Source organism: Delphinapterus leucas, chromosome 4 (assembly GCF_059928025.1).
Source record: "Delphinapterus leucas isolate spDelLeu-1000000601 "Yukka" chromosome 4, BTC_Dleu_Yukka2, whole genome shotgun sequence".
Taxonomy (NCBI): domain Eukaryota; kingdom Metazoa; phylum Chordata; class Mammalia; order Artiodactyla; family Monodontidae; genus Delphinapterus; species Delphinapterus leucas.
Genome location: NC_143132.1, coordinates 70,985,022 through 71,012,842, shown reverse-complemented (window position 1 = coordinate 71,012,842; position 27,821 = coordinate 70,985,022). Strand labels below are relative to the sequence as shown.

Genomic DNA, 27,821 nt, shown 5'->3' with positions numbered 1-27,821 from the left:
CTTTAATCCTAAAGGACGCCACAGATGAACATTAGCTACTAGATGGTGAGAATTCCTCAGGCAAGCAGTGAACCACTGAACTCAGGCACCTTTTCTCAGTTATCTTCCCATTCCTAAGGACTGTCATTGTATTGATAGATACTCAGTAAATATTCAGTTATTGAATTAATAATTTCTTATTGTTCCTTTTATCACTGTTATCTGTTTTATGCTTGCTTGTACTGTTTCACTGTTTGCAACATTTTTAAAACTTAAAGTAGATTATATTCATTTTTACTCACTGGATTGAAAATAAAGAATTTCATCAGCCTTTTAAATATGTCCATCTTCTATATTTATTTGGTCTTAAGTTAGGTAGAAAGTAGTGATTCACATATCAAGCATCTACATTTGGGATGTTATTCCTTTGAATGTAAGTGTAAGATGTGAGTGTAGCATCACTCTTTAGTGATGTTCTTTAATGAGAAGTCCACTTTTAATACATCTAAAATGTCATGTCTCCCTAGCACACATTATAAATCAACTATACTTCAATTAAAAAAAATAATATATTATGTCTCTCTTTAAAACACAGTCCCGGTCCCATCTTCCAGTTACCAAGTTTATCCATTTCTCAGTATTTTGAATGTGTCCTTTTAACAATTATGGTATTAGTTGTGTTATTCTTGGCATTGTTTGTACTTTAGTATGACAGGATAAGCAATTTTATATCATCTCCCAAACCGTGCTGGTATTTTTGTATGCCAGCCTTTAGTTTTTATGATAGTTGATTTTATTCTTTTATTTTTTTCCTTCTGTGTAATTGGATGGCATAATGGGGTAAATTTATGACTCACATGCATTATATTTTTGGCTGGGAAATAACTTGCTTTATCAGTTATGTGCTTCCAGAATTCAGAGAATTTTTCACTGGAGTACGTGATGGTAAATCAGTGCTTGGCTGTGGGCCCAAATTTTTTATATGTATAGTCTCAACCAATGAGGGCTTTATAACCCTGACGTTGAGTGGTTTGTGCTTATGTAATTTTTTGAGCTTTCTTTTAATTGAATGATTTTCTCCTGTCTTATTTTCTCTTTTAGTACATAAACATAAAACTTATATTTTATAAAAGTGTCTTGTTTGACAGCAGAGTGGTTTTTGTTTTCGTTTTTGTTCTGTTTTCGGTTGGCTCTTCTCTGTCCTAATTTTAGCATTTTTACCTCCTCCATTTTTCTTTAACATTTTTGGCGGTACATCCTAAGTGTGTCATCTTTATTCATCACTGATTTAATTTTGTGTACTGTCACATAGCTTATTTTCTCTTCATAGTGCACAGGTTTAATTTTCTGTATAGAGTATCATCATGGGTTTTACTGCATGCATCTTTTTCTTTAAACTTTTGGTGTATCCATCTTTTTACTTATATCTCTTCTTCACAGACTAACCCCAGTTATAATATAGTACAGAATTTTTAATTAAAACCAACTGAACTTTAAAAGTGAGCAAGGGAGAAAAAAACCAAAGCATAGCAGTTATCGCATGGTCTCACTGTGTCTTTCTTGTTTAATTTGGAGTTACTTTGGATATATTCAAGACCCTTCTTCAGTGGCACACTTCCTACAGAAAGAGCCTGTGAACCACCTGTGATGTCTTTGTCATTTTCTTCGGTGCTTTGATACAGACCTTGGGATGATCTAGCAGAAAAGAAAGAGGTCTCCTGTTCTTAAAACCTGCTGTCTCAGATAAACAAGGTCCTACTGTATATAGCACAGGGAACTATATTCATTATTCTCTAATAAACCATAGTGGAAAAGAGTATGAAAAAGAATATATATATAACTGAATCACTTTGCTGTACACCAGAAACTAAAACAAGTTTGTGAATCAACTATACTTCAATAAAAAAATAAATAAATAAAAGCAATATTTAAAAAAAAAATAGGAAAACCTGCTTTCTCACAGTGGAGCCTGTTAATCACTGCCAAGAAGTTTAGTCAGGGACTTCCCTGGTGGTGCAGTGGTTAAGAATCCACCTGCCAATGCAGGGGACACGGGTTCGAGCCCTGGTCCAGGAAGCTCCCACATGCCATGGAGCAACTAAGCCTGTGCGCCCCAACTACTGAGCCTGCGCTCTAGAGTCTGTGAGCCACAACTACTGAGCCTGTATGCCACAACTGCTGAAGCCCGCGCACCTAGAGCCCATGATCCGCAACAAAGAGAAGCCACCTCGGTGAGAAGCCCGGGCACTGCAACAAAGAGTAGCGCCTGCTCGCTGCAACTAGAGAAAGCCTGCACGCAGCAATGAAGACCCAATACAGCCAAAAATAAATTAAAAAAAAAAAAGTTTAGGCAAATTTATGGTTAAATATGTGACGACTCCTGCTTTTTTTTTTAACCTGCCTGCTAAAAATCTCACATTTTGCCATATATGTAGTATTTTATATTTGAGATAGAGATTTGACTTTGGTAAAATAAAAAGATTAGATATCAGGGACTTCCCTCGTGGTCCAGTGGTAAAGAGTCTGCCTTCCAGTACAGGGGACGCAGGGCAACTAAGCCTGTGCGCCACAACTGCTGAGCTTGTGCGCCTCAACTTAGCCTGCATGCTGCAAACTACAGAGCCCACGTGCTCTGGAGCCCACGCGACAACGAGAGAGCAAAACTAGAGAGAAGCCTGTGCATCGCAAGGAAGAGCCCATGCACCTCAAGGAAGGGCCCGCACGCCACAATGAACACCTCAACAAAAGATCCCACATGGCTCAATGAAGACCCGACGCAGCCAAATAAATAAATAAATATTAAAAAAAGATTAAATATCAGTATTGAGCATCATTTGTCTTTGTATATAGTATTTTTAGATTTTTTTCATGTGTATTTCTATATAGGTTTATTCTTGGTTACTGTGTGAAATGTCTACATTTTATCTTAATTTTTTTTCTTATAATCTTGCCTACATTTTAATAATTAATATGGCACTTGTTAAAATAGCTTCTGGAAAAGTTTAATGTGCTACAGCATGCTGATAAAAAGAGGCATGGCATTTGCTGATATCATTTAGCAACCCCTAGCAACTTAAGAGATATAAAAAAGTAGCCCGAAATATGTACTAATAATGGATTTTATTAAAATAGCTAGGGTGTTTTCAATATAATTTTAAAGGTTTTTTGTTGTTCTTCCATTATTTTTATTCAGATGATGGAAAATAATTTTTGGTTGAAGAAGATAGAAATTAGTGTTTCAGAAGCAGAAAAGCGAACTGGGAGGAATGCCATGAACATGCAAGAAACATATACTGCTTACCTCATTGAAACAAGGTGAGTGATGAGAATTAGGCCTAGGTTTAGATAGAAAAAGCTTTGGTAGCTGTTGATGCAAATTCTGTTGTATAATGGAATTGTTTACAGGTCATTGTCTTTTTAGGGATTTTTGCTGTTTTACTTTTTAACAGGTTAACAGGTGTGTCTTTTACTCTGGTACTCTTAGTAGCTAAGTTCTAATGTACTTGTTTTGGAGGGAGAGGGAAGGTTATTGGAATACTTTTGGGATCTGGAATGTTACTTGACACATGCTTTAGTGGAGTTCTTGTTGTTAGATACAACCCTTTTGTGGTTTGGGGAAAAGATACCAGGTTCTCAGAGGTGTATGAAGTATTAAGCGGACTTAAGTAAGTGGAGATGGTTAACAAAGAAGTCTAGGAGGAGAGAATACAGTCTAAGTCAGTTTAGGAGAGTTGGGAGTTACAGAGAAATTAAAATCCCCCCTTTGCCCCTGCCAGCTGTGCAGCATGCAGGAGGACCTTAGTTCCCTGACCAGGGATGGAACCCATGACCCCTGCAGTGGAAGCATGGAGGCCTAACCACTGGACTCCCAAGGAATTCCCCATTTTTAATCTTTTTTTTTTTTTTTTTTTGGCGAGAAATTAAAGTCAGTTAAAAATTGATTGAGACTGGAGCTTTAGACCTTGGGGTAAAATTAAAAAGATAAAATAAATCATGGTGTAATCGAAAAAAAAAAGAGGAAGAAGATAAAGTAGCTCATGGTGTAATCACAACTCACCAGAAAACTCTTACCTCATAAGGAAGAAGTTAAAGGAATCAGATTGTTTTGTCTAGAGCAAAGCAAGGGAAGACTCAATTTATTTTGCCAATTATAAACAGTTTATGTAAAGACTATACTGACAAGGTCTTTTCTCTCTGTGGACCGAGCAGAAATACTTTCAATTAAAGCAAGTAGAGGGGGGTCTTGCCTGGTGGTGCAGTGGTTAAGAATCCACCTGCCGGTGCAGGAGACATGGGTTCGAGCCCTGGTTCGGGAAGATCCCACACGCCGCAGAGCGGCTGGACCCATGTGCCATAACTACTGAGCCTGTGCTCTAGAGCCTGCGAGCCACAACTACTGAGCCTGTGTGCCACAACTCCCGAAGCCCGCATGCCTGGAGCCCGTGCTCCACAGCAAAGAGAAGCCACCACAATGAGAAGCCTGCGCACCGCGATGAAGAGTAGCCCCCGCTCGCCTCAACTAAAGAAAGCCTGTGTGCAGCAATGAAGACCCAACACAGCCAAAAATAAATAAATAAATAAATCTATTTAAATAAATAAATAAAACAAGTAGAGGGACTTCCCTGGCAGTCCAGTGGTTAAGACTCCCTGCTTCTGGTGCAGGGGGTGTGGGTTTGAACCCTGGTCAGGGAACTAAGATCCTGCATGCTGTGTGGCACAGCAGGAAAAAATAAATAAATAAATAAAACAAGTGGATATGAGAGAACTTTCTGATAACTTCTAAAATAAAACAATAGAACTACCAGACCTAGTTGATAAAGTGTTACAACCATGTTTTAATATGAATACATTAAAAGTTTTTTTTAGTCATTTTCATTGGCTTTACCACACCGTCACCAAACTAGCCTTGGGGCTGAACCCTGTGCCATTTTCAGGGTTTTCTCCAGGTCTGTGGTTCTACCCAAAATGAAAGTTAAAATCATGGTGAAGGTTATTTAGTTTACAAATAATTCTGATAATCCTTTCTTTAACTATAGTCTTCCTTCTTACACACACACATACATACACACACAACAAGCAAAGAAAACAAAACAAGAAAAGAAAAAAAGAATCTTCCAAAAAGAAGAGAAAATTTGTGTACGATAGGAATTTGGGGAAAAGAGCTAAGGTGGGTCTTTTAAAAAATAGGTTGTTTTGGGGCATGCATATATACATGTATGTATCAGAGAGATTTTTTAAGGTAATTAAAAAAAATTATGGTCCCATGAGAGAGTTTTTTTTTTAAGTTAAATTAGCCACTTTAAAAAATCATACTTTAGGGGACTGCCCTGGTGGTCTAGTGGCTAACACTCTGAGCTCCCAATGCAGGGGGCCCAGGTTTGATCCCTGGTCAGAGACCTAGATCCCACAGTCATGCTGCAACTAAGAGTTTGCATGCCACAACTAAAGATTCTGCATGCCGCAACTAAAGAGCCTGCATGCCGCAACTAAGGCCCAGTGCAGCCTAAATAAATCAATCAGTCAATCATACTTTAGAAATTCGTGGCTCTAACTTTCTAAGTAAATTCTTAAATTTAAAACTGTAAAGGATATTTTTATTTTATTCTATTTTATTTATTTATTTGGTTGCCCCGGGTCTCTTAGTTGCGGCAGGCAGGCTCCTTAGTTGCGGGAAGCAGGCTCCTTAGTTGCGGCTTGTGGGCTTCTTAGTTGTGGCTCGCTGAAAAAGGACATTTTTAGTATGTGCCTATTTCTTCACCCAATTGAACAATGAAATTAGCTGCTGACTAGTTTTACTGCTGGAAGAGACTTGATTTGAATAATCTGGAATGATTTATAGTTTACTCTTGACTGAAATGAATAGAGTATTATAATTTGAAACTTGGAGTTAGAAGTGACCATACATGAGTAATATAGCTAGACACTGGATAAATATTTAAGTGGATCATCAGTAAATGTGTGGTGCACAAAAGGATTATTGAGTTGACTTTCACAATTGTATTTCATTTATTTTAAAACAGTGATTCTCAAACTTTAAAATGTATAGGAATCACTTGGAAATTTTGTTAAGCTGCAGAGTTTTGGGTGGGGTCCAGGAATTGACACATTTTAAGCAAAATTCCAGGTGTTTTTGAAGCAGATGGACCATAGTTTTATCAAGTATAAAGGCTTTACATTTTAAGATAGTTAAATTTATCTTTTTTCTTTTATGATTTGTGTTTTCCCTCTCTTAAATTCTCGCCTACCCCACATCATGTACATATCCACTTTGAGAAACACTGCTTTTAGATAGATTATTTTGAAAGTACTGTACCCCTAAGGCTAACTTTCCTTCAACAACCACAGAACCCTGGAATTTATTAATTTAATCATGTAGGATTCTTGCTGTAATTCAGTATTATTCAGATAGTCTTGGACAATATGAGTAGTATTGAGCCTTGATATTGACTAAAAGTTGAACTTTAACATATAGCTTATCTACCTACTCTTTGGACACAAGTAGAAAGTCCATTTAGCAATTGCCTATAGTGTTACAGTTTAATAGGCTAAGAATGAATAAGGCTAAAGTCATTGATTTTAATTTCTCCAGAGGTTTTTATGCTTTCCTGTTCATAGAGTATGAACCCTTTTAAAATAAAGTATACTGTACATAGTAATAGGTAAGAATTCCTCGTTGTCTTGGGAGGCTATATGATGTCTTCATTTAATTCCTCTAATTTGTAAAACAGGGCTGATGATCCTATCTACTTTATTGTGAGGGTTAAATTAAATGTTGCATGTAAAACCAGTTATGTGCTATTAAGTATTTGTTAAATGATTGGATAAATGGGGTAGTTTTGTGGTCCAAAGAAAGTCTTCCCTATGCTTTTAGGTGGTTTCCAGTTGTTAGACCCTGCCTTTTGTGGCCTTTAAAACAAAACAAAAAACAAAATCAACTTGTAAAAGATCTTCTAGCAGCCTTTAGGTGTACTGCTTATAGGCTATATTTATTTGCTTATTAGCAAGATGTGGGTTCTGTTGGTCATGATTTTAAATAATTTGAAACTTGATATTAACCTAAGATATTTTTTCAGCTGAAGTTGAAAATCTGAATTAGAATAGTATTAGTCATAGCTAATGGTTAGGTCAACTCTTTAAAATGAATTATGATTTAATAATCCTATATCTTTGCCATGGGAGCCATTTGTACATTTTGAATTTCATATTATGCTTCCTTTTCTGTTTCCTTTCTATTATGTTTCCTTTTCTAATATATAATGCAATGAATAAATTTAGTGGCAAACTTAATATAAAAATTATTTTTTAATTATAATAAATAATTTTATTTATTTATTATTAAAATGCTTGTGTTGAGCATGACACAGTATATATATCTTTTCAAGACTTTACTTTATTCTAAGACTGATTTAACCCCTGTGCCTTTATGCCATAACGTACAGATGCACACTTTGGTTATATGCGTGTTTCTTGGAGGGCCTATAAGTTATTTTCAAGCAAACAATTAGAAAATGGGAAGGTTCTGATAATGTTTAGAAGACTAATGTTTTCTAACGGTGATTATGCTAGCAGAAATTGTAAATAGTCAAAATAATTTCAAATATTCTTTATATGATTTTACCCAGCTTTCCCCCAACTTGAACTTTTATATGGATGAGACATGGCATTGCCTGCAGCTCTTTATATTAAAGATAAGACTAGAATTGAATTTTTACATCCCTTCTCCCCACTGCTTCAGAGTTAATTGACATTTTGCTTTTGTGGGTTTTTTCAGGTACTTGGATGCATCTGATTCATTTATAATGTTGAATCGAGGGTTTTTTTGGTGCCATCGTCTTTGGCATGAATATTATTCCCTCATTGTGGCAGGAGTTGTTCTCTCATTGTGGCAGTGAAAAATACTTTTTCTTTAATGAAACACTGGCTAAGCCAGACTTTACTATATTGGAAAGCCAGCTGTTATACATTAACCAAATTATTTTATATTGAGGCTTTTAGAATGTTCCTAATATGACTATTTCTCTTGAGTTCAAATAGGTTTTCTATAACAGAAGAAAGTGGTTAGGAGTGAAAGCTTGGGAATCAGATGGATCTGAGTGCTCTACCCACAGACCTTTGTGATTGTAGGAAGAGCATATACTGTGCAGCTGCTTCCTCATCTGTGAAATGGGGACAGTAATCTCTGCTTCACCAGGTTTGTTGTAGGGATTAAATAATACATGAAAAATTCTCTACTCAGTGTCTGGTTCATTCAGTAAATGGAGTTATCAGTTTTAAAGGAATGGAGTTATCAGTTTTAAAGGAGGTCGTGTGCATGCATTTGTATTTCTAAAAAGCACTAGAAATCTTATTCTGTCTTTTTCAGGTCAGTTGAACATATTGATGGTCAGAGTGTCCTAACAGACTCACTATGGAGGCGGTATAGTGAATTTGAGTTGTTGAGAAACTACCTTTTAGTTTACTATCCGCATATTGTTGTGCCACCTTTACCAGAAAAAAGGGTAAGAAGTGAAATGGCAGTATAGTTCAGAAGTATTTAGCATTGAGACTATTCTTCATGGTTGTTTTGTTTATCTAGGCAGAATTTGTTTGGCATAAACTCTCTGCTGACAACATGGACCCGGATTTTGTGGAAAGACGTCGAATTGGTTTAGAAAACTTCCTCTTGAGAGTTGCTTCACATCCCATCCTTTGTAGAGACAAAATCTTCTATTTGTTTTTAACACAGGTATTTTTCTTTTATTTAGTCTTCCATTTGACTTGGGATCTTTTAAATTTTAAATTGTGGAATGCTTATTCTTAAGGATCCTTTTGGAGCAGCTTTGTTAATTTATATGCATTTCGTGGTTTGTTCTGTTTTGAATTTCCAAAGTAAATTACATCATTCTTTTGGCTGACATTTTTATACTTAAAGATACTAAAGATGGTACTTTTTGGTATCACTTAAATGGTATCAGAATTAGCCTTTAGTTTTTTGAAGCCCAGGTCTATAAAATCTTGAGTCCATCTTTGGTAATCTTTTGGAAACTGGATTGTATGTTTAATTTTGCAGTGAAAGGAATTCTTTTTTAACCTTTCTCTCCCATCTCCCCTGAAAGAAGAACAGAACGATAGATATTTAATTTGGAATATTCCTTACGGGCTATTTTGCAATGATATCTAAAATTAACTTTAATTTTTAGGAAGGTAACTGGAAGGAGACTGTGAATGAAACCGGATTTCAGCTGAAGGTAAGGATAATTGCATGAAATAATTTGTTACATTCCTTTACAGTTCCTAGCACAGTGCCATGCACTTAATGGGTACTTGCTGTTTATTGAATGAGCGAATGTTGGAAATTGGCCTTGCATCTAATATCATTGGTAAAGTTTTTAAAGAAACAATGCAGTGTATTTTTGATTGGTGTAATTTTTGTTAATAGTGAGACTATAATGGGCATATTTATGAGTTTAGTTCTATTGGGAAAGAAGATTTTGAAGCAGTAATTTAGATACAGGCTATAGATTTTTCCGACAGTTTAGTCATATTATACATTGTATATTTTTTTCTTCCCTCTGTCCTTATCACTGCCACTATCGGTGGTGCCCCCAAAATTGCTCACTCTATTAAATAGGAAAGACACTTCTGAAGAATTGATCTTGGGTTTTCCAGTCTTAGCAGACTAGAAGATGAACCATCAGTCATGCTTCTTCTGTCTACTGGGACATGGCCAGTTTTGAGTGGGCATAGGATTCATTTTGTATTAGCATCTGTTAGTAATACAGGCCTAATTAGATTTTGACCACTTTTCATACTCGGTCATTAGAATTAGTGTCTGGGAATGGAACTGTTATCTAAAAATTAAAGAGCATGTTGGTCATAAGATGGCCACCCTAACTCCAGTCTGCTCTCCCTCTTGTTCCCAAAAGTAATTTAACACTGGTGCTTGCAGATTTTTTAAAGTTTTCATCTCTTGTGTAAACTGAATAGGTAAGAAGAAAAAGTAATATAAATTGATATAATATATAAATTGATAAACAATTCACATGATAATGCAGTAACAAAATTCAGTAGGTCTAGGCGACAAGAACAAAATGTCTTTACAGTAATTTTAAGAACACCCCCTAGAGATTTATGCATTGGTATGTAGGTATTTTAATTTTAACATAAAAAGACAAGAGAAAATTTTTTGTCTGCACAGAAAATATAATCAAGTATCTAATTCTGTCATAAACCAATTTTAACTTATAAATATATTGTTGGCAGATAACATGAAAAAATTAGTATTTTCTTGGCTATAATTCATTATGGTGCTCAGAGAGAATGCTGGAATTTTGGTTTAGAGATGGTTTGAAATAACTCTAAACTTTAAAAAATTATTTATATTTTGATAGAATTTTCTGAGAACTAGTCCAAGATTTCTTAGGAGCCAGTAATAAAGAAAAGAGCAAACTAAAATATATTTTTTTTAGTGATATCTCTTTATATAAAAAGAAAATTTAAAAAATTTTCGTCGTTGATTTAGTCATTAGTTTAGCAACTAGTTATCAGTTGTTTGTCCTTAACTCAGTTTTTGGCCATAACTTGGGTGGCCTTGAGAAAACTCCTAAATTTCTCCATCCATATAGACTATGCTCTTTACAGAGTGCTTTGAATCTTGTGTGTAGGTGCTATTTAAGTGTTTAGATACAATGTTTTGTATTTGGGTAGCCTTACGGTGAAATCTTAGTTTCACTTTCATAAAATCTTTGAAAGGTAATACTCTGTACACAATAATTTGAAAAGTCAGAATTTAAATGAAATGGACCAGACATAAAATGTATGGGGAGAATTTGGAGACCCATGCAAGGAATTGGGACTTATTTTTAAAGAAGCAGGGTTTTTTAAAAAAATATTTATTTATTTATTTATTTGGTTGTGCTGGGTCTTAGTTGCGGCACATGGGCTCCTTAGTTGTGGCCCGTGGGCTCCTTAGTTGTGTCTCACGGGCTCCTCAGTTGCGGCTCGCCGGCCCCTTAGTTGTGTCATGTGAACTCTTAGTTGTGGCGTGCATGTGGGATCTAGTTCCCTGACCAGGGAATAAACCTGTGCCCCCTGCGTTGGGAGCATGGAGTCTTAACCACTGTGCCACCAGGGAAGTGAAATGGGACCTTTTAGGACTACACATACACACACGTATGTGCATGCATACATACAAACGTATGTGAGGTTGTCCGAGAGATAGAGAGAGAAAGACATACAATTCACTTATCTGGAGGTCATGTATTTGGCAGTTACAACTAACCCAATCACAGTTGAAAGGGGGTATTTAGAACTGACTTCTGAGATGTTCAAATGGATGTAACATAACTTACTATAGTACTTACAGATATACTTTGGTCCTTTCAGATAGTACCCACTTAATTTTTTTTTTTTTTTTTTTGCCGTACACGGGCCTCTCACTGCTGTGGCCTCTCCCACTGTGGAGCACAGGCTCCAGACGCACAGGCTCAGCGGCCATGGCTCACGGGCCCAGCTGCTCCACTGCATGCGGGATCCTCCCAGACCGGGGCACGAACCCGTGTCCCCTGCATCGGCAGGCGGACTCTCAACCACTGCGCCACCAGGGAAGCCCCCCACTTAATTTTATTATTGTTATTCAAATAAACTTGGCTATCTGTTTTCTAGGCTACAGCATATTAGAAGAAAATTTAAGAGGTCTAAAAGTGAATACTGCTGGAGACAGGCACACTGTTACAATAATGAAATTGACAGCTGAGCCTGCTAGTAAAGGATAACAGTGATCTGAGAGTCAGACACTGCAGTATGGAGGCCTCTGGCATGGGGCCAAATCACCACACACCTATGTAACCCCTAGGGCTTCATTGTGTCACAGGTGGATTCAGTATTAGTTGTTTATAGTGGTTACCTTGAGGCTTCAAGGAAAGGTTGAATTGCTGGCTGAGTACTCATAATTCAGCGTTCCTTTCTTCTTTTTTTTAGCGTGGAACTAGTTTTTTGATTAAAAAATTTTTTTTTAATTCAGTGTTTCTTAAAATGTGGTCAGTTGGCTTCATGAGTCTCAATTTGCTGGGATTGTTTGTTCAAAATACTGAATCCTAGAGTTCATTCCAGACATATTGATTCCCACGAGCCTAAAACTTAAGAACCATTGCTGTAAGATGACAGATAAGAATATTTTTAGGGAAGATAATTTTAGAAGATTATCAAAATTGGTAAGAAAACGAAAAAAAAGAAAAAAAAAGTTAGAACCTAAAGCAGTATCTTATCTGAATATCATTAACATTAAATGTTTACTATGTGCTTAAGCACTGTACTCTAATACACGGTCATGTTTTTTTGCTGACAGTTGCCTCAGTACCTTTGAGGTTAGTTTAATATTATTCCAGTTTTTTAGATGAGGAACTCGAGAAAGTGACCTAATGGTGGTATAATGTTGATTGTTGTCAATTATTGTTTCAATTTGATCGCTGTCTACTTGAACTGGTCTACCCGACCGTGGAGCACTGTCCAGCAAGAAATCTCCAGCACACAACTTCACAAACCACTTTTGACATGTTCGATTAGTCACAGCACCTTCTCCATACACTGCACAAAACTTTCTGTGCGTTTCAGTTGCGTTTTTACCTTTCTTGAAATAATAAAGCATAATATGCCGAAAATGCTTTTTTCTTCCATCTTCAGTATTAAAATTGCTACACAAAAATTCACCAGTTTTGTTAAGTCTTTTTTTAAATGCTTGCTGATATGACAGCTGTCACATACAGTCTAACAAAATTGTTTCGAATAAAGACAGCTAAGTGCTACTAGAGCCATCTTACGGAAAAGACCGAACAAAACTTTTGGCCCACCCAATACTTTATTATTTATTTATTTATTTTAAAAAATCATATGGTATTTGTCTGTTTTCAGTTCCCTCTTTTTAAAAAAATTAATTAATTTTATTTTTGGCTGCGTTGGGTCTTTGTTGCTGTGCGCAGGCTTTCTCTAATTGCGGCAAGCAGGGGCTACTCTTTGTTGCAGTGTGAGGGCTTCTCATTGTGGTGGCTTCTCTTTGTCGCACAGAATGGGCTTTAGGCATGCAGGCTTCAGTAGTTGTGGCTCGCGGGCTCAGTGGTTGTCGCTCGTCGGGCTCTAGAGCACAGGCTCAGTAGTTGTGGCACACAGGCTTAGTTGCTCTGTGGCATGTGGGATCTTCCCGGACCAGGGCTCGAACCCATGTCTCCTGCATTGGCAGGCGGATTTTTAATCACTGTGCCACCAGGGAAGTCCTCCACCCAATACTTTAGTTTAAAGTAATATCATTTTAACTCAGTTCTCTCAGTAAGTTACTTACATGAAAGTAAGTGTCATCCATATGCCCAAACCTTAAATGATTTTAGGCTGACTCAGAAGAATCCAGAACCCTGTCTGTTGCTTGGAGCAGGGACTGCCAGAGAGATCTGGGCCTTTAGGATCTCTGCTAATCCTGGAGATTCCAAATGCTGGGTGCCTACAGACTGTCAGGTACCCTTCTAGGTGCTGTGGATACAACAGCGAATACGCTGGAAACATTCATTATCCCCATGTTCTTATGGAGTTTGTATTGTAAGTAGTTGGAGACTTTAAGTTAACATTTATTTAAGATACTTTGAAAGTTATAGGTGATATAAAGTGAAACAATCATTACTGTGAGAGATTATGACAGCAGGGATTTTTTTCTAGGGGTTATTTTGAGATAGGTGACAATAAAATTTATTGTTCAAATGGGGACACTTTTGAGAATAAAAAGGGGGTCTGCTAATAATTAGATTAGGGACAACAGGTGTAAGCCAGGACTGTGCTGGGCAAACTGCATCACATGGTTGAAGAGAGAACATTTGAGCTGAGACCTGAATAGTGAGGAACCTGCAGTGGAGTCAACCTAGCGGGTAAAGGAAGAATGTTAGAGAGAGGGCAAGCTGGTAATGGTTTACTAGGCAAGGTTTGGGGGAAGAACCTGAAAATGAAATAAAGGAAAGACAAGGTCTAGGACAAGGAAAGTAAAGTATGTAATAGTAATTGGAAAGGGAAGGAGAGGTGGGGATTAAAGAACATGGGAAAGGAGGTTAAGTTGGGGCTGTAGAATAGTCGGGGTTATTTTTTTCATTCAGCCAATACTTATTGCATGTTTTTCTTGTGCCAGGCATTGGGAGGCATTGGGGATACAGGAATGAACAAAGAAGATTAAAGTATTGCCGTGGCAGCCATTGTGCAACTCTAGGAGCCCCATTCACATTGTGCTTTTCTTGTGGCTCTTATATTCTAGTGGACAGCTAGGAAACAAGAAAACAACTCAGCGGATTTCAGATAGTGCTGTATTAAAGGAGATAAAGTAGGGTGGTATGAAACAATTATATAAGGGCTTCTTTAGATATTTAGTGGGGAACCTGATAAGATGGATGAATGGTAACCGTCAGATTTGGAACAGCCTAGGTAGGTGTTTAGAGATCTAGCTTTGGGGAGAAGTTTCTGATTTGATGACATTTTAAGCAATTTCTCTTATTATGGAATCTTGTGAAATGATGAGCAGGTTGAGTGCGGTGTTATGATGGACTGACCTGACAGAATGCTTGGTAAGCAAAGGTTAGGATGGTGATGGTTTACATTTTATATGCCTTCTATAGTGGTAAGATGGTAATATTAAAAGTAAAAAATAAATTAATTGGTAGTATTAAGTATGAGATTCAGAAAAAGATACACATGAAAATTTTCTTTTTTACTGATGGTTTTTATGTAATTTCATCCTTATTTAAAGAATCTCATTTGCATGTGACTATAAAGTCATTAACACGTTGATGTTTAGTGATTTGAATTCACTTAAAGAACATAAGGGAGTAATATATGCCTTAAATTCATAGTTGCTTTAATTGTAAGGACTTTCACATGCATTAGCTCCTTTGCCCTTGAGATGTAAGAAAGGTCAAGAATTGATAAAATACCCATTTTAGAAATAAGAGAATCCCCTGAATTCAATGACAAATTAAGCTTTAGATATTCTTGATAGCTCTTTGAATTGCTTTTGGTCTGAAGGTTTAGGAGGCTGGGTTTATGGAGTGGTGTATTTGTTGCATTTGTTTTTATTTCTTCAGCCATGTAATCTGGGGAGCCCTAGTAGTTTTGCTTTTGTTTGTTTATTATTTTGGGAGTATTTGTAATTAGGGCTTATAAGTTGGAATAATATAAAATATTCAAGCTGATTGGGATTTTCAAAACCAAACCACATCATGAAATTGATTACTGATTGAGCTACCTTTTATGAACCATATCATTTTTGTGCCTTGGTCAGAAAAAATATATATATATATATATTTATTTATAATTTTTTTATTTTAATGAGAACATATGATAAGAGGAGAGGATTTGGCTATATTAAGTATAAATTTATACAATGAAATTATTATTTCATGTTGATCCTTCTGTCTCTCCTTTGAGATAAGTTAGGGTAGAAATAAGTAAAGGTAGTTAAATAGTTGTGTTGAAATATCTAGAAATAAGTAAAGGTAGTTAAAAAGTTGTAACATTTCCTGCCAGCTAGAAAGGAATTAATTTGATGTCATCTAGCTTGGTTTTTTTTGGCCGCACCTCAAGCATGTGGGATCTTAGTTCCCTGACCAGGGATCAAACCTGTACCACCAGGGAAGTCCTCATCTAGCTAGTTTTAATTTAGTACAGGCGTTTCCATATTTCTTTATTTTCTAAAATACTGATTATGAAAATGAGAAAAACCAATGTACATTTGGTTTACATTCCACCTGAGAACGAATCTCAGTAATGCACAGGCTTCAAAGCAGTAGTTTTATTTAGTTTATATGTATAGATCATTGTTTTTCTTGATTTAGAGAAAAAGTAAACTACTTTTTTCACATGACCTATTTTGTTATAATAATGCAGAGCTATATGGTTGCTATTGTATTGGTGTTTACAGTTGTTTTACTTTGGTATTACTGATTGCCATGTGTTCAGTTTAATTTATAAATATTTTTGTAGTGTTTTAAAAAATAACTACTAAACTGTTTTTTGGGGTATGTTTAATGTGTTTGACACAAATGATACGAAGAAAACTGTACTTGAGCATCTTACTTCTAAAGGGAAAATAAAACTGTTTGGATTTAAACCCTGAAATGTAATTGTATTAAGTGAATAAATTATTTTTTCCAGGCAGACTCCAGGTTAAAAGCGCTTAATGCAACATTCAGAGTGAAAAACCCAGACAAGTAAGGTTTTGTTTTAATAACAGTTACAATGTTGTTTTGAATGGTGCCTATCAATCTATTTAATTTTTCATTTCTGAATGTATGCACTTTATTTGCTAAATATTTTAAATAGTAATTCACGTTAGTGAAATCCTTTTACAGTCTAAAACTGATTTTGAAATTTGGTAATTTAATTGGGATTAAGGTTGTAAGTAACTGAAGTTTTAGAAAATTAAACCACTGCTTTTTCCTAGAAGGATTTATTGAGTGTTGCTTAAGGTATCAGAAAAATGAGAAAAATAATTTAAATTTCATATAAAATAGTTTTTCTTATTAGACTTTGCTTGTCAGATATGTACAAAACTCAAGATAATATATTATTTATTTTAATAATAAACTATCTACTTTGAATAGCAAAAAAACTTGATAGTTGCATACTAGTATAATAATTTCGTGGAGATGTATTTATATGACAGTTACCTGACTTCATCAGTGCCACTTTGGTGTTTGTGAGAGCATTTCTACATTAAAGAAAACTGGTGTATTCAGAAATAACTTTCCTTAGGGTGGCATCTAAGTATTTAAGATTTGGTTTTGTTCATTCTCTGAATTTGGTGGATAATTCAGGCTCTTCATTATATGGACCTTTACCTGAAGCTTGCTTCAGCTATACTTTCCAGGTAGAAATGTGCTTAGGTAGATGAGGCTTTTCCATATTTGGTGACCAAGTTTATGAGGTCTGTTAGAATTTCTCTAGTCAGGCCTTCAGCGTTAACTTCTACATAGTGTAAATTCTTAGCAGACAAAGACCAAGTTTGCATAGTCTGATAGCCTATTGTGCTGGACTTTATAAACCATAACACATTAACATTGTGCCTCTGCTTTTTGGTATACATTTTGAATATAAAATATAAATAAATATTTTAAAGTTTGGTAATTAAGAAATTGTGATGGTAACCATTGAGGTTTTTATTTTATTTTTTTAATAGACTTTATTTCTTAGAGTAGTTTTAGGTTCCTAGCAAAATTAAGTGGAAAGTACAGAGCTCCCAGGTACCCTCTGCCCCTACACTTACACAGCTGCCCCTAGAGATACAGAGCCACCCCCATTATCCCTTACCAAGGTGGTACATTTGTTATGATTGATGAACCTACATTGACTCATTGTTACCCTCTCGAAGTCCATAGTTTACATTAGGGTTTACTCTTGGTGTTATATGTTACATGGGTTTTGACTAATGTATAATGACATGTAAGTGTCATTACAGTATCATAAAAAGTATTTTCACTGCCCTAAAAATCCTCTTTGCTCTGCCTATTTATCCTTCCCTCCCCATAGCCCTGGCAACCACTGATCTTTTTACTGTTCCCATAGTTTTGCCTTTTCCAGAATGTTGTATCATACAATACGGGGCATTCTCAGAAAGGCTTTTGCTTTGTAATATGCATTTAAGGTTCCGCTGCGGTTTTTATAAGGGCTATAATGACATCCATGGTATATGAGATGTTCTCTAGGTTAAGAACTAAATTATGTCACCCTCCAAAAAAAGCTTTGGAAAACCTAAGCAGCAAAGTTTATGACATTGGTGAATGTACATTCATTAGAGGAGCATGTAGATGAGACAGTTTTTAAATTAATATTTAATATTATTGTTTTGTCAGTTGAATGTTTTTTAATTTAATGAAAAATATTTTGTCAACTGAATGTTTGTCTTCCCTTTTCTGACCTACCAGCTTTTCTAGATTGCTAAATTTTGTTTAATATTCTACATTATATATAGAATTTTAAATGTGATATGACCAATAACATAAACAAGGCAGTTTTTTTGCTCCTAAGTTCTTGTTCAAGTATATAATTAATGTATAGTTAGTAATAGAATTTGTTTGCCTTAAGTTTTAGATAAGAGAATGATCTATATCAGTCATTGTTGTAACAGATTTTTAATATACAGAATCCCTGTTCTAGGCCTGTCTGGCCCAATAGATTAATTATTATTCACACCATTACTGAAATAGTTTATATCACTAAAATGCTTTAATTCCATTCTTTCTTAAAATGTAGAAAACCAGAAAGATTGTTTCAGAGGTTTCAAATGATACCTCTTCATGCTTGTTTATTTTTATTCAAACTAGACTGTTAAAAGCAGTGAGGAGGAGGACCTTGAGTCTCTACTTTTTGTGGCAATACTTGGCTAATATTTAGGAGGTAGACTGAGTGAGTGGTAGAAGTATGGGATGAAAGAGAGGAGAAGGAAATACAGGCGGCACCTAGGTTTCATTGTTTAAACTGCTAGGGAATAGAGGAGAGAGATTTGATGGGATAGGGGAAGATAAGTTGAGCTTTGGATATGTAAACAGGTACAAATGTCTGCTAGTTAGTTGGCTTCATAGATATGGCTTTTAGGAGAGATTTGGGCTGGAGTTATATATTTGGAGTTCAGCAGCATGTAGATCATAATTGTGAAGCATTGTGAATAAGTCACACAGAGTGTGTAGATTGAAAGATTGGTTGTAAAATGGTTGAGGACCTAGGGCTGAATCCTAAAGAAGCCAGTGCTTGAAGGGCGTTTTCCAAAGTGTAATCTGAGGATTGCCAGCATCTGAATCCTGTGAATGCGTTTCTTATAAATTCAGATTCCTGAATTTATTCCTGTGTACAGTTGTGGTGGTTACTCATGCCCTCTTTTACTGAGAGGCCCTCAGTAGTGCTCTTAGCAAACACTCCAGGAGTCCTTTGCAAAGGAGACTTTAGGAATGACCAGAGAGTAAAAGGAAAATCATGAGAAATTAACACTGATGTCAGGGAAACAAATTTTTGAGGAGGGTGAGGTCAGGTGTTACATTGCTGGAAGAACGGTGGTAATAGAAGTTTCAGGTCTTATGGAGAACGGCAGACATCAGATTATAGAAACAAAGATTACTGAGCAGCATGAAGATTGTTAGAGACAATGAGTTTATGGTTGCACCATAAGATTTTCTTAGCACCATAAATTTTTTCCTGTTTTTTTGTTTTCAAACTAACAAATATTATCTCTATCTCAGTTCCACAGTGTAAATTATGAAGTCTTTTCTTGGCTTTAAAAATATCTAGAGAAAATATGGTTATTTTGTTTTAGAACTTTCTGAGTTTGCATCGGTGTGTAAATGTTTAAGGCTAGCAAATAGTTAAATAGAATCAGTTTTATTATTCTCAGGAACTGCTATTTTGTCTTTCTGTTTTTGACTTTTCATGAGAAAAATGATGTTTTGTTTCCTGTTTCAGGAGATTTACAGAACTAAAACACTACAGTGATGAACTACAGTCTGTCATCTCACATCTCCTTCGAGTCAGAGCTGTAAGTGGTCCCCAAGAACTTTTTGACAGACATTAAAAAGGAAGTGCTTGGGCTTCCCTGGTGGCGCAGTGGTTGAGAGTCCGCCTACCGATGCAGGGGACACGGGTTTGTGCCCCAGTCTGGGAAGATCCCACATGCCACAGAGCGGCTGGACCCGTGAGCCATGGCCGCTGGGCCTGCGCGTCCGGAGCCTGTGCTCCGCGGCGGGAGATGCCACAGTGGTGAGAGGCCCACGTACCACAAAAAAAAAAAAAAAAAAAAAAAAAAAGGAAGTGCTTCTCATTTAATGGTTATGTTTTTAAGTAATGGAAGATATTTATGATGAATAACTGATTTTTATATTCAAATTTGGTGTGTTCATCACCTAAATTGCATTTTTAAAAAAAATGTGAAATGTTTGCTGGCGTAAATAACTTGAAGAATTTTAGCCTATAGTTTTCTCTGTAGTCTGTATATGGTTGTTTTGACATCTTATCGAAGGGCCTACCATTTCACTGTTGGAATATAATTAAGTGTGGGATTTTAGATCTACATATAATATCTTATTCTTTCAAGGTTTTTGTTTTTTGTTTTTTTCTTTTTTGTGGCACACGGGCCTCTCACTGTTGTGGCCTCTCCTGTTGCGGAGCACAGGCTCCGGACTCGTAGGCTCAGCGGCCTGTCATTTTCTGTCATCACTGTTGTCTTTATAGCAACACTGACATTGTATTCGGTACTCATTTGTTAATTATCTCCTCTACTAGTGTATGTGAGCTCCCAAGAGGAGGAGTTTGTTTTCTCACTGTTAAATCCCTAGAATAATGCCTGACTCAGAGTAGGCACCCACTGCATATTCACTGAATGGATGAATAAATGGATGTATGTGCTTACAGTTTTATGTTTAAAAAATCTTAAAAAGCAGTAACATAAATTACTTCTTGAATTTAATTATAACCAGCCAGGGAGAACTGGTTAGTAATGTATATTTGACAAGAAATATGACCTTTAAAGAAAAATGACCTTGTCATCAGAGAGCTTACAATACACAAGTAAGAGAATTCTGGGTATTGATATATTTACCCTAAACTTTATGAAAACAGGCTTCAGAAACTTAATTGACATAAAAGACAGCTTGAGCTCTTCAAAGGAAAGGCAGCACTTGTTCTGTGAGTGAAATTGAAATTCTGACTGTATAAATGAGATAAATGCCAATGGAAAATACAGAATAGCTAAAATCTTGATTGTTCTAAAATTAGGAGAAAGGCTGTTTAGTCATAGACAGTGACGTAACAGTTAAAAATGGAAGGTTATAGCCCAACACTGACAGAAGCCTGCGAACAACACAGAAATCACCACAGTGAGGGCTTTTTTGTAGCATTCAGAGCGTCAGGAGAAGAAGGCTTAGACACTGTTTGATACAGATGATGAATTGTTAACAGACGAAGAGAAAACAGAATTATTTGGCTATCTTTTCTGACAAGGAGAATTCTTTTGAAAGTAGAAAAGGCAAAAAATAAATGACTAACAGGTTAAAGAGTTAATATTTAAGACGTCAAAACAGAACAACCAGAAAGGGCAGGTGGCCATAGACTGAGAGGAGCTGGATTTAGAACTTGTCTCTGGCATTTACCAGGTCCTTCAGGCAAATCCACTAACCTTTCAGAGTTTGTTTTCTTTGCTGGAAAATGGGAATATCTGCCTGGCACATAGTAGGTACTACGTAAATATTTGTTATATGAATGAGTGTGTTATTCGTAGAGTTGTGAGACTCAGATGAGATAATCTGTGTTTTGTAAACTAAGACAAAAGGAAAATAATGCTAATCTAATATTTATTTACTGTTGTATATCAGCCAAACATATTGTGTTATTCTTAACTAATTCCGATAGTAGCCCTTTGAAGGTAGGTGCTGTAACTGTCCCCATTTTATATATTAGGAAGCAGAGGCAAATGAATTAAGTAACTTGCCTCATATTATACTATAAATAGATATGATGAAGCCAGAATTTAAACCTTTGTCTGACTCCAGAACCCATGCTCTTAACCACCTACAAATGGTATATTGACAGAGGACGTGAATTCAGGTAGATTGAGGGAGAAGAGAATTGATTTTCATTGAGCCACCTTGCTTATTGCCAGGTACCTTACAAATGTCATCTTCTTTAATCCTCAGTCATATGATGAGGTTCATTTCCACATTTCCAAGAGAATGATATAATACTAAGGCTAAGAGTAGTTTAATAAATTCTCAAAAGTCAAACCCTAAAGTAAGAAGGAGCTGGATTTTTTTTTTAATATTTATTTATTTATTTTGGCTGCACTGGGTCTTAGTTGCAGCACTGGATCTTCGTTGCGGCACGTGGAATCTTTTGTTGTGGCATGCCGGCTCTTTGTTGTGGCTCATGGGCTTCTTTCTATGTGTGGTCCCTTGGCATGTGGGATCTTAGTTCCCTGACCTGGGATTGAACCTACGTCCCCTGCATTGGAAGGCATATTCTTAACCACTGGACCACCAGGGAAGTCCCAGGGGCTGGAATTTGAATCCACATTTGTCTTACTCCAAATCCCTTACTTCCTACAACCATATTTGCTGCCTCTCTAGGGGAAATCTAATTTAAAAGGGAGGGAGGAATGTTTAACTTTGCTAATACTCTAAAAATGTAAATTGAAATTATTGAGGCACTATTTAACATTTAATTTGTAGTCATATATAAAGATGGTAATACCTAGTGTTTGTGAAATATTTGGTGACAGTGGCACTGTGTAAAGTATTACATACAGTTCCTTTGGGAAAGATTTTGGCAGTAGTATCAGGAGTCCTAAATCTCATAATCATTGCCTCCTTAGGAGATAATTCAAAAGAAAAGCTATGTGTCCAGATTTTTCAAATAAGATTATCTAATAGACTGTCATAAGACTTTGTGTCCTTTTTAACATTTAACATTTAATCCCCTACTGCTTCAGTGAGGATAGAGAATACATTCTTACCATAGTTGCAAATGATTCAGAACTGGGGAGGATGATAAGATGAGTCTGTCACATTTCTTCTGTTGTCATATTATTTGCTAGGTGTCAGTCCTCCCCTGTCAGTTGTCAGATGATCACTTTTCAAAAAGAAAGGCTTGTCAACAGAATTGAAATTGAGTGGCAGTGTAGACTAAATCATTGTGTATAGCCCCCTTTACCTGGCACCATGATTCTTGCTTACCAATGACCACTGAATTAATCTGGTTTCAGGTTTTAGTAATTCATGATTTATTTACCTGCCATTTTTGTCTTTACTTTTCTCTAGAAATGATATTTTTTGGTCTATAGTTTGTAATTTTTCCACACTTCATCTTTTCTCTCACTGCCTGATGATCTAGATACTAATCATCTCATGTTTCGGTTGGCTAGAACAATTTGTTTCCATGAGTAGTTCATGCCAGAAACATTGCTGGTCCAGTAACAACTGCTGAGTGGCTCTTTGTTGCCTCATTCACCAATAGAGTAGTTCCTTGTGTGGTTGCTCACCTTTCTGGAGTATGAGAACTCTTGCCTCTTTTTGTCATGTTCTATGGACCAAAGTATTTTCCAGAGCTCTAATTATCATGGTAAAAGTTCCTTTTGTATCAGCTGCCAGGAGTGATAAAATTTAAAGAAAAAAAAAACCACTTAAATACCGGGGATTCAGAAACTTTCTTTGAACAATTATTTTGTGTATGCATTTTGTATTTAAGTTGTTCTAGTTTTTATTCTTATGTGGTTATTTAACAAGTTCTTTCCCTCTCTTCTATACTTAATATCGTAGGTAGATGATAAAATGCTCAGCTGTCAGGAGGACGTTTGATCTTTAAAAGTATGAGGATCTAGGGATTTCCCTGGCGGTCCAGTGGTTAAGACTCCGCATTTCCACTGCAGGGGGCAGGGTTCGATCCCTGTTTGGGGAACTAAGATCCTGCATGCCATGCAGCGCGGCCAAAAAAAAAAGGTACGGGGCTTCCCTGGTGGCGCAATGGTTGAGAGTCCGCCTGCCGATGCAGGGGATGTGGGTTCGTGCCCCGGTCCGGGAAGATCCCACATGCCACGGAGTGGCTGGGCCCGTGAGCCATGGCCGCTGAGCCTACGCGTCTGGAGCCTGTGCTCTGCAATGGGAGAGGCCACAACAGTGAGAGGCCCGCATACCGCAAAAAAAAAAAAAAAAAAAGTGCGAGGATCTGCAAAAGTTAGTACTCTAGAGTGACATTTTCCGTTTTATATTCTTTGGAATGCCATTCCTGTAACATGTTCCCTACTGCAAACCAACTCTCTCTCAATAGTCCTGATTCGTATATAGTGTTAAAGTTCAAAAAAGTCCTGCAGAAAAAAAACCTGTTAAACATTTTAATCTCGGTATTTCCCGAACTTACTTGACAATGGAACCACTTTAAACAACCAACCAACCTTTGACACTCTGTAGGGCTCTCAAAAAATAATTGGGAAATAACATCCCAGAGAAATTAGTTTAGAGGTCTGTGGACAGCCCTGGAAAGTTTCAAGCATAGTTAAGACTATGAACTTTGTCCTGAAATTGGAGTCTAGTACAGGGGTCGGCAAACTTTTTCTGAAGGCCAGATAGTAAATATTTTCAGCTGTTTGGGTCATATGGTCCCTGTTGAAGCTATTCAACCCTGCTATGAAAGCAGCCATAGACAGTGCTAATATGAGTGAGTATGACTGTGTTCCAATAAGACTACAAAAACAAGCTGCGGACCTGTAGTGTGCTGCCCTCTAGTCTAGCAGGTCAAGGAGAGATGGAAAACATTTTATGATCCTCCTACGCCTGCTCCAGGTTTTTACAATGTGGTTCATTCAGTTTAAGCTGAAGTATTGAAAGGTTTAAGAATTATTGTATGGTTAATGCCTAATTCCTCAAATTACTCATGTTTGAGTAAGGAACTAGAGGGGTTGAATGTAAATTCAGGGTTTACATTTGGAAATTATATACTAGGAATTCTTTTTTAGGGTTTTATGTGGGATTGACTTTTGATCTTCTAGTTCATGTCCATAATACTTTGGGGGAAAGTAAAGGAGATTACTGCATATGGTGTTTTGTTTTGTCTTTTGTAAAATTTGTGTGAATGGCTAGGCAGTACATTATTTTGTTTTTGTAGTTTTTAAAAATATTTATTTCATTTATTTTAATGTTTGGCTGCGTCGGGTCTTAGTTGCAGCACTTGGGCTCTTTGTTGTGGCACGTGGTTTGTTTTTTTTTCTTTCTCTAGTTGTGGTGCGTGGGCTCTGTAGTTTGCGGCATGCGGGCTCTCTGGTTGAGGCACTTGGGCTCAGTAGTTGTGGCGCGTGGGCTTAGTTGCCCCACGGCACATGGGATCTTAGTTTCCCAACCAGGGATAGAACCCACGTCCCCTTCATTGGAAGGCAGATTCTTTACCACTGGACCACGAGGGAAGTCTCTAGGCAGTACATATTTTATCTCAGTGACCTAAATTGTAATTCTACTGTTATTAAAATATCTAATGTTAGTTGGTTAGAAGGCATTAACTTGATAAAGTAGCACAGAGGTATATTGCCTGGGAACTTCCCTGGTGGTGCAGGGGTTAAGAATCCTCCTGCCAATTCAGGGGACACAGGTTCAAACCCTGGTCTGGGAAGATCCCGCATGAGCAACTAAGCCTGTGCACCACAACTACTGAGGCTGCGCTCTAGAGCCCGCGAGCCATAACTACTGAGCCTACGTGCCCTAGAACCCGGGTGCTGCAACTAATGAAGCACACGTGCCTAGAGCCCATGCTCTGCAACAAGAGAAGCCACCGCAATGAGAAACCCGTGCACCACAGCAAAGAGTAGCCCCTGCTCGCCACAACTAGAGAAAGCCCACGTGCAGCAACGAAGACCCAACACAGCCATAAATAATAAATAAATTTATAAAATAATAGTAACCTGCTGGTTAAAAATATTAGCACTCTTGGTATAGGAAATTTTAAAACGTTAATTAAAAATATATAATTATCTCCCATGATGAAACTTTGGGAGATTTAAGCTTCTTTTCCATATTTTTCAAGGTTATTGTGCTAAGCATATATATATATATATATATATATATATATATATATGTATTTTAAATGAGGATAAAATCTTTTTTTTAAGTAATCTTTATGTAACTTTGACTTCATAGCAGTTTCTTTCGAATATTTATTCCAGAGAGTAGCAGACCGACTGTATGGTGTATATAAAGTACATGGGAATTATGGGCGAGTTTTCAGGTAAGCATTATGCAAACTTTTATAATAAACAACAACTAGCTCTAATTAGCTTTTTGCCTAAGAACTATAATTCCTGAAAATATATGATTCTGGAAAGCAAAAGATTATTTTTTAAATGATGTCCTGTAGTAGTCGTCTTCAGACTTTTCACTGTAAAGCCTTTGTTTAAATAAAAAATAATAAGGGAGTCCAGTATATTGAGAAGATAAAAGATAAACTGCTCTGAAGCAGTGAGCGGTGTCTTTTACTTTCTTGGCAGAATGCCCAAGAAGATTCCTTTGGAAATCACTGTCATATAGAGTTAGCGATTTTCTTTTTCTTTTCTTTCTTTGTGTCACTTTATAATTTCTGAAGGCTTTTGCAAGATGGATTTTTCAGTCTTGAGGTAATATTAGTGTAAATTAGAATATTTACTTGTGTAGATAACTTGCATATCTTGGTTATTTTTGAGCTTTTTCTTTTGTGAATTTTTGTGTGTGTTAATTATTTTAGTTGTGACATTTTAGAAGTTAATTATCCAAATCTTCTTGTAAGAAAAATGTCCTTGCTAATGTTCGAAGTCCTTTTGATTGAATTAATCAAAATAATTCATTTAACATATTTGAATAGGTAAGACATTCATATAGCACAAAATTCAACAGGAACAAAAGCTTATATAGTGAAAAGTCTCTTCCCTCCTGCCTGCCAACCACCCCGGTCTCCTCCTCTGAGGCAACTAATAGCAGTTTCTGAGTTACTTGTGTATCCTTCTAGTAACATGTAGCACCATAAATGTATATATTAACACACAAACAAATTCATTTCTCCCTCCCCCCTTTCTAAAAAAATATTTATTTTTCGGCTGCATCGGGTCTTAGTTGTGGCACACGGGATCTTTCATTGCGGCGTGCGGGCTTCTCTCTCTAGTTGTGGCATGCGGGCTTCTCTCTAGTTGTGGCGCACAGGCTCCAGAGCGTGTGGGCTCTGTAGTTGTGGCGCGTGGGCTCAGTAGTTGCAGCGGACGGGCTCAGTTGCCCCTTGGTATGTGGGATCTTAATTCCCTGACCAGGGATTGAGCAGGTGTCCCCTGCATTGCAAGACGGATTCTTAACCACTGGACCACCAGAGAAGTCCCCCCCCACCCCCATTTTTTTAAACATGGAAAGGGAGCATGTTTTATACATTGCTATGTTCCCTTGTTTTACTTTGTTTTTTTCTTACTTAAAAACAGCTCTCAAATATATATTGTTATCAGTAAATAACTGTATGGGGCTTTTTTTTTTTTTTTTAATTTTTTGGCTGCATTGGATCTTCATTGCTATGTGCGGCCTTTCTCTAGTTGCGGTGAGCCGGGGCTACTCTTCGTTGTGGTGCGTGGGCTTCTCACTGTGGTGGCTTCTCTTGTTGAGGAGCACGGGCTCTAGGTGTGTGGGCTTCAGTAGTTGCAGCACGTGGGCTCAGTAGTTGTGGCTCATGGGCTCTAGAGCGCGGGCTCAGTAGTTGTGGCTCATGGGCTCTAGAGCGCGGGCTCAGTAGTTGTGGCTCATGGTCTCTAGAGAGCAGGCACAGTAGTTGTGGCACATGGGCTTAGTTGTTCCAGGGCTCGAACCCGTGTCCCCTGCATTGGCAGGTGGATTCTTAACCACCGCACTTCCAGCGAAGCCCTTCTGGTGGTTTTTGATATACAGAAATACTCAATTTGTTAAATTCAGTTAACATGTAAGTGGTTAGATTTTCTCCTTTATAAAGTAATAGCCTCTGAGTTTTGTGTATATCTTAATAAGGTCTTCCCCACTATGGATTATAAAAAAATAGATTTTTCATTTCTTCTACATTTTTGTGGTTTTATAAATTTTTGATTCATATGAAATTTATTTGAATGTCAGGTGCGAGATATGGCTACATATTTACTTAATTTGAGTAACAGGTTATCTATATGTCTTGGTTGATCAAATGGAAGATGGGACAATATCAGCATTATATGATGTTTTTAATGAAGAGAAGCATATTAATATTGTAAACATGTAGACTCTTCATAACTACGATAGGAGTATATGTCTAAACAGGAATAATGGGAAGAAAGGCAAATTCAAGTCAGCTGCATGAAGAGCGACTTA

At 36.8% G+C, this 27,821-nt stretch overlaps 1 protein-coding gene across 1 annotated transcript in view; it reads left to right on the top strand.

The window, feature by feature from the left end:
- Positions 1-27,821, top strand: part of SNX4 (sorting nexin 4) — a 62,188-nt gene that overhangs the window by 10,504 nt on the left and 23,863 nt on the right. The window contains exons 2-8 of the mRNA XM_022567805.3: positions 3,173-3,294; positions 8,342-8,477; positions 8,555-8,704; positions 9,159-9,206; positions 16,135-16,190; positions 19,432-19,504; positions 25,664-25,725. Of these exons, the coding sequence (XP_022423513.1) occupies positions 3,173-3,294; positions 8,342-8,477; positions 8,555-8,704; positions 9,159-9,206; positions 16,135-16,190; positions 19,432-19,504; positions 25,664-25,725 (647 nt within the window). The remainder of the gene's footprint in view (positions 1-3,172; positions 3,295-8,341; positions 8,478-8,554; positions 8,705-9,158; positions 9,207-16,134; positions 16,191-19,431; positions 19,505-25,663; positions 25,726-27,821) is intronic.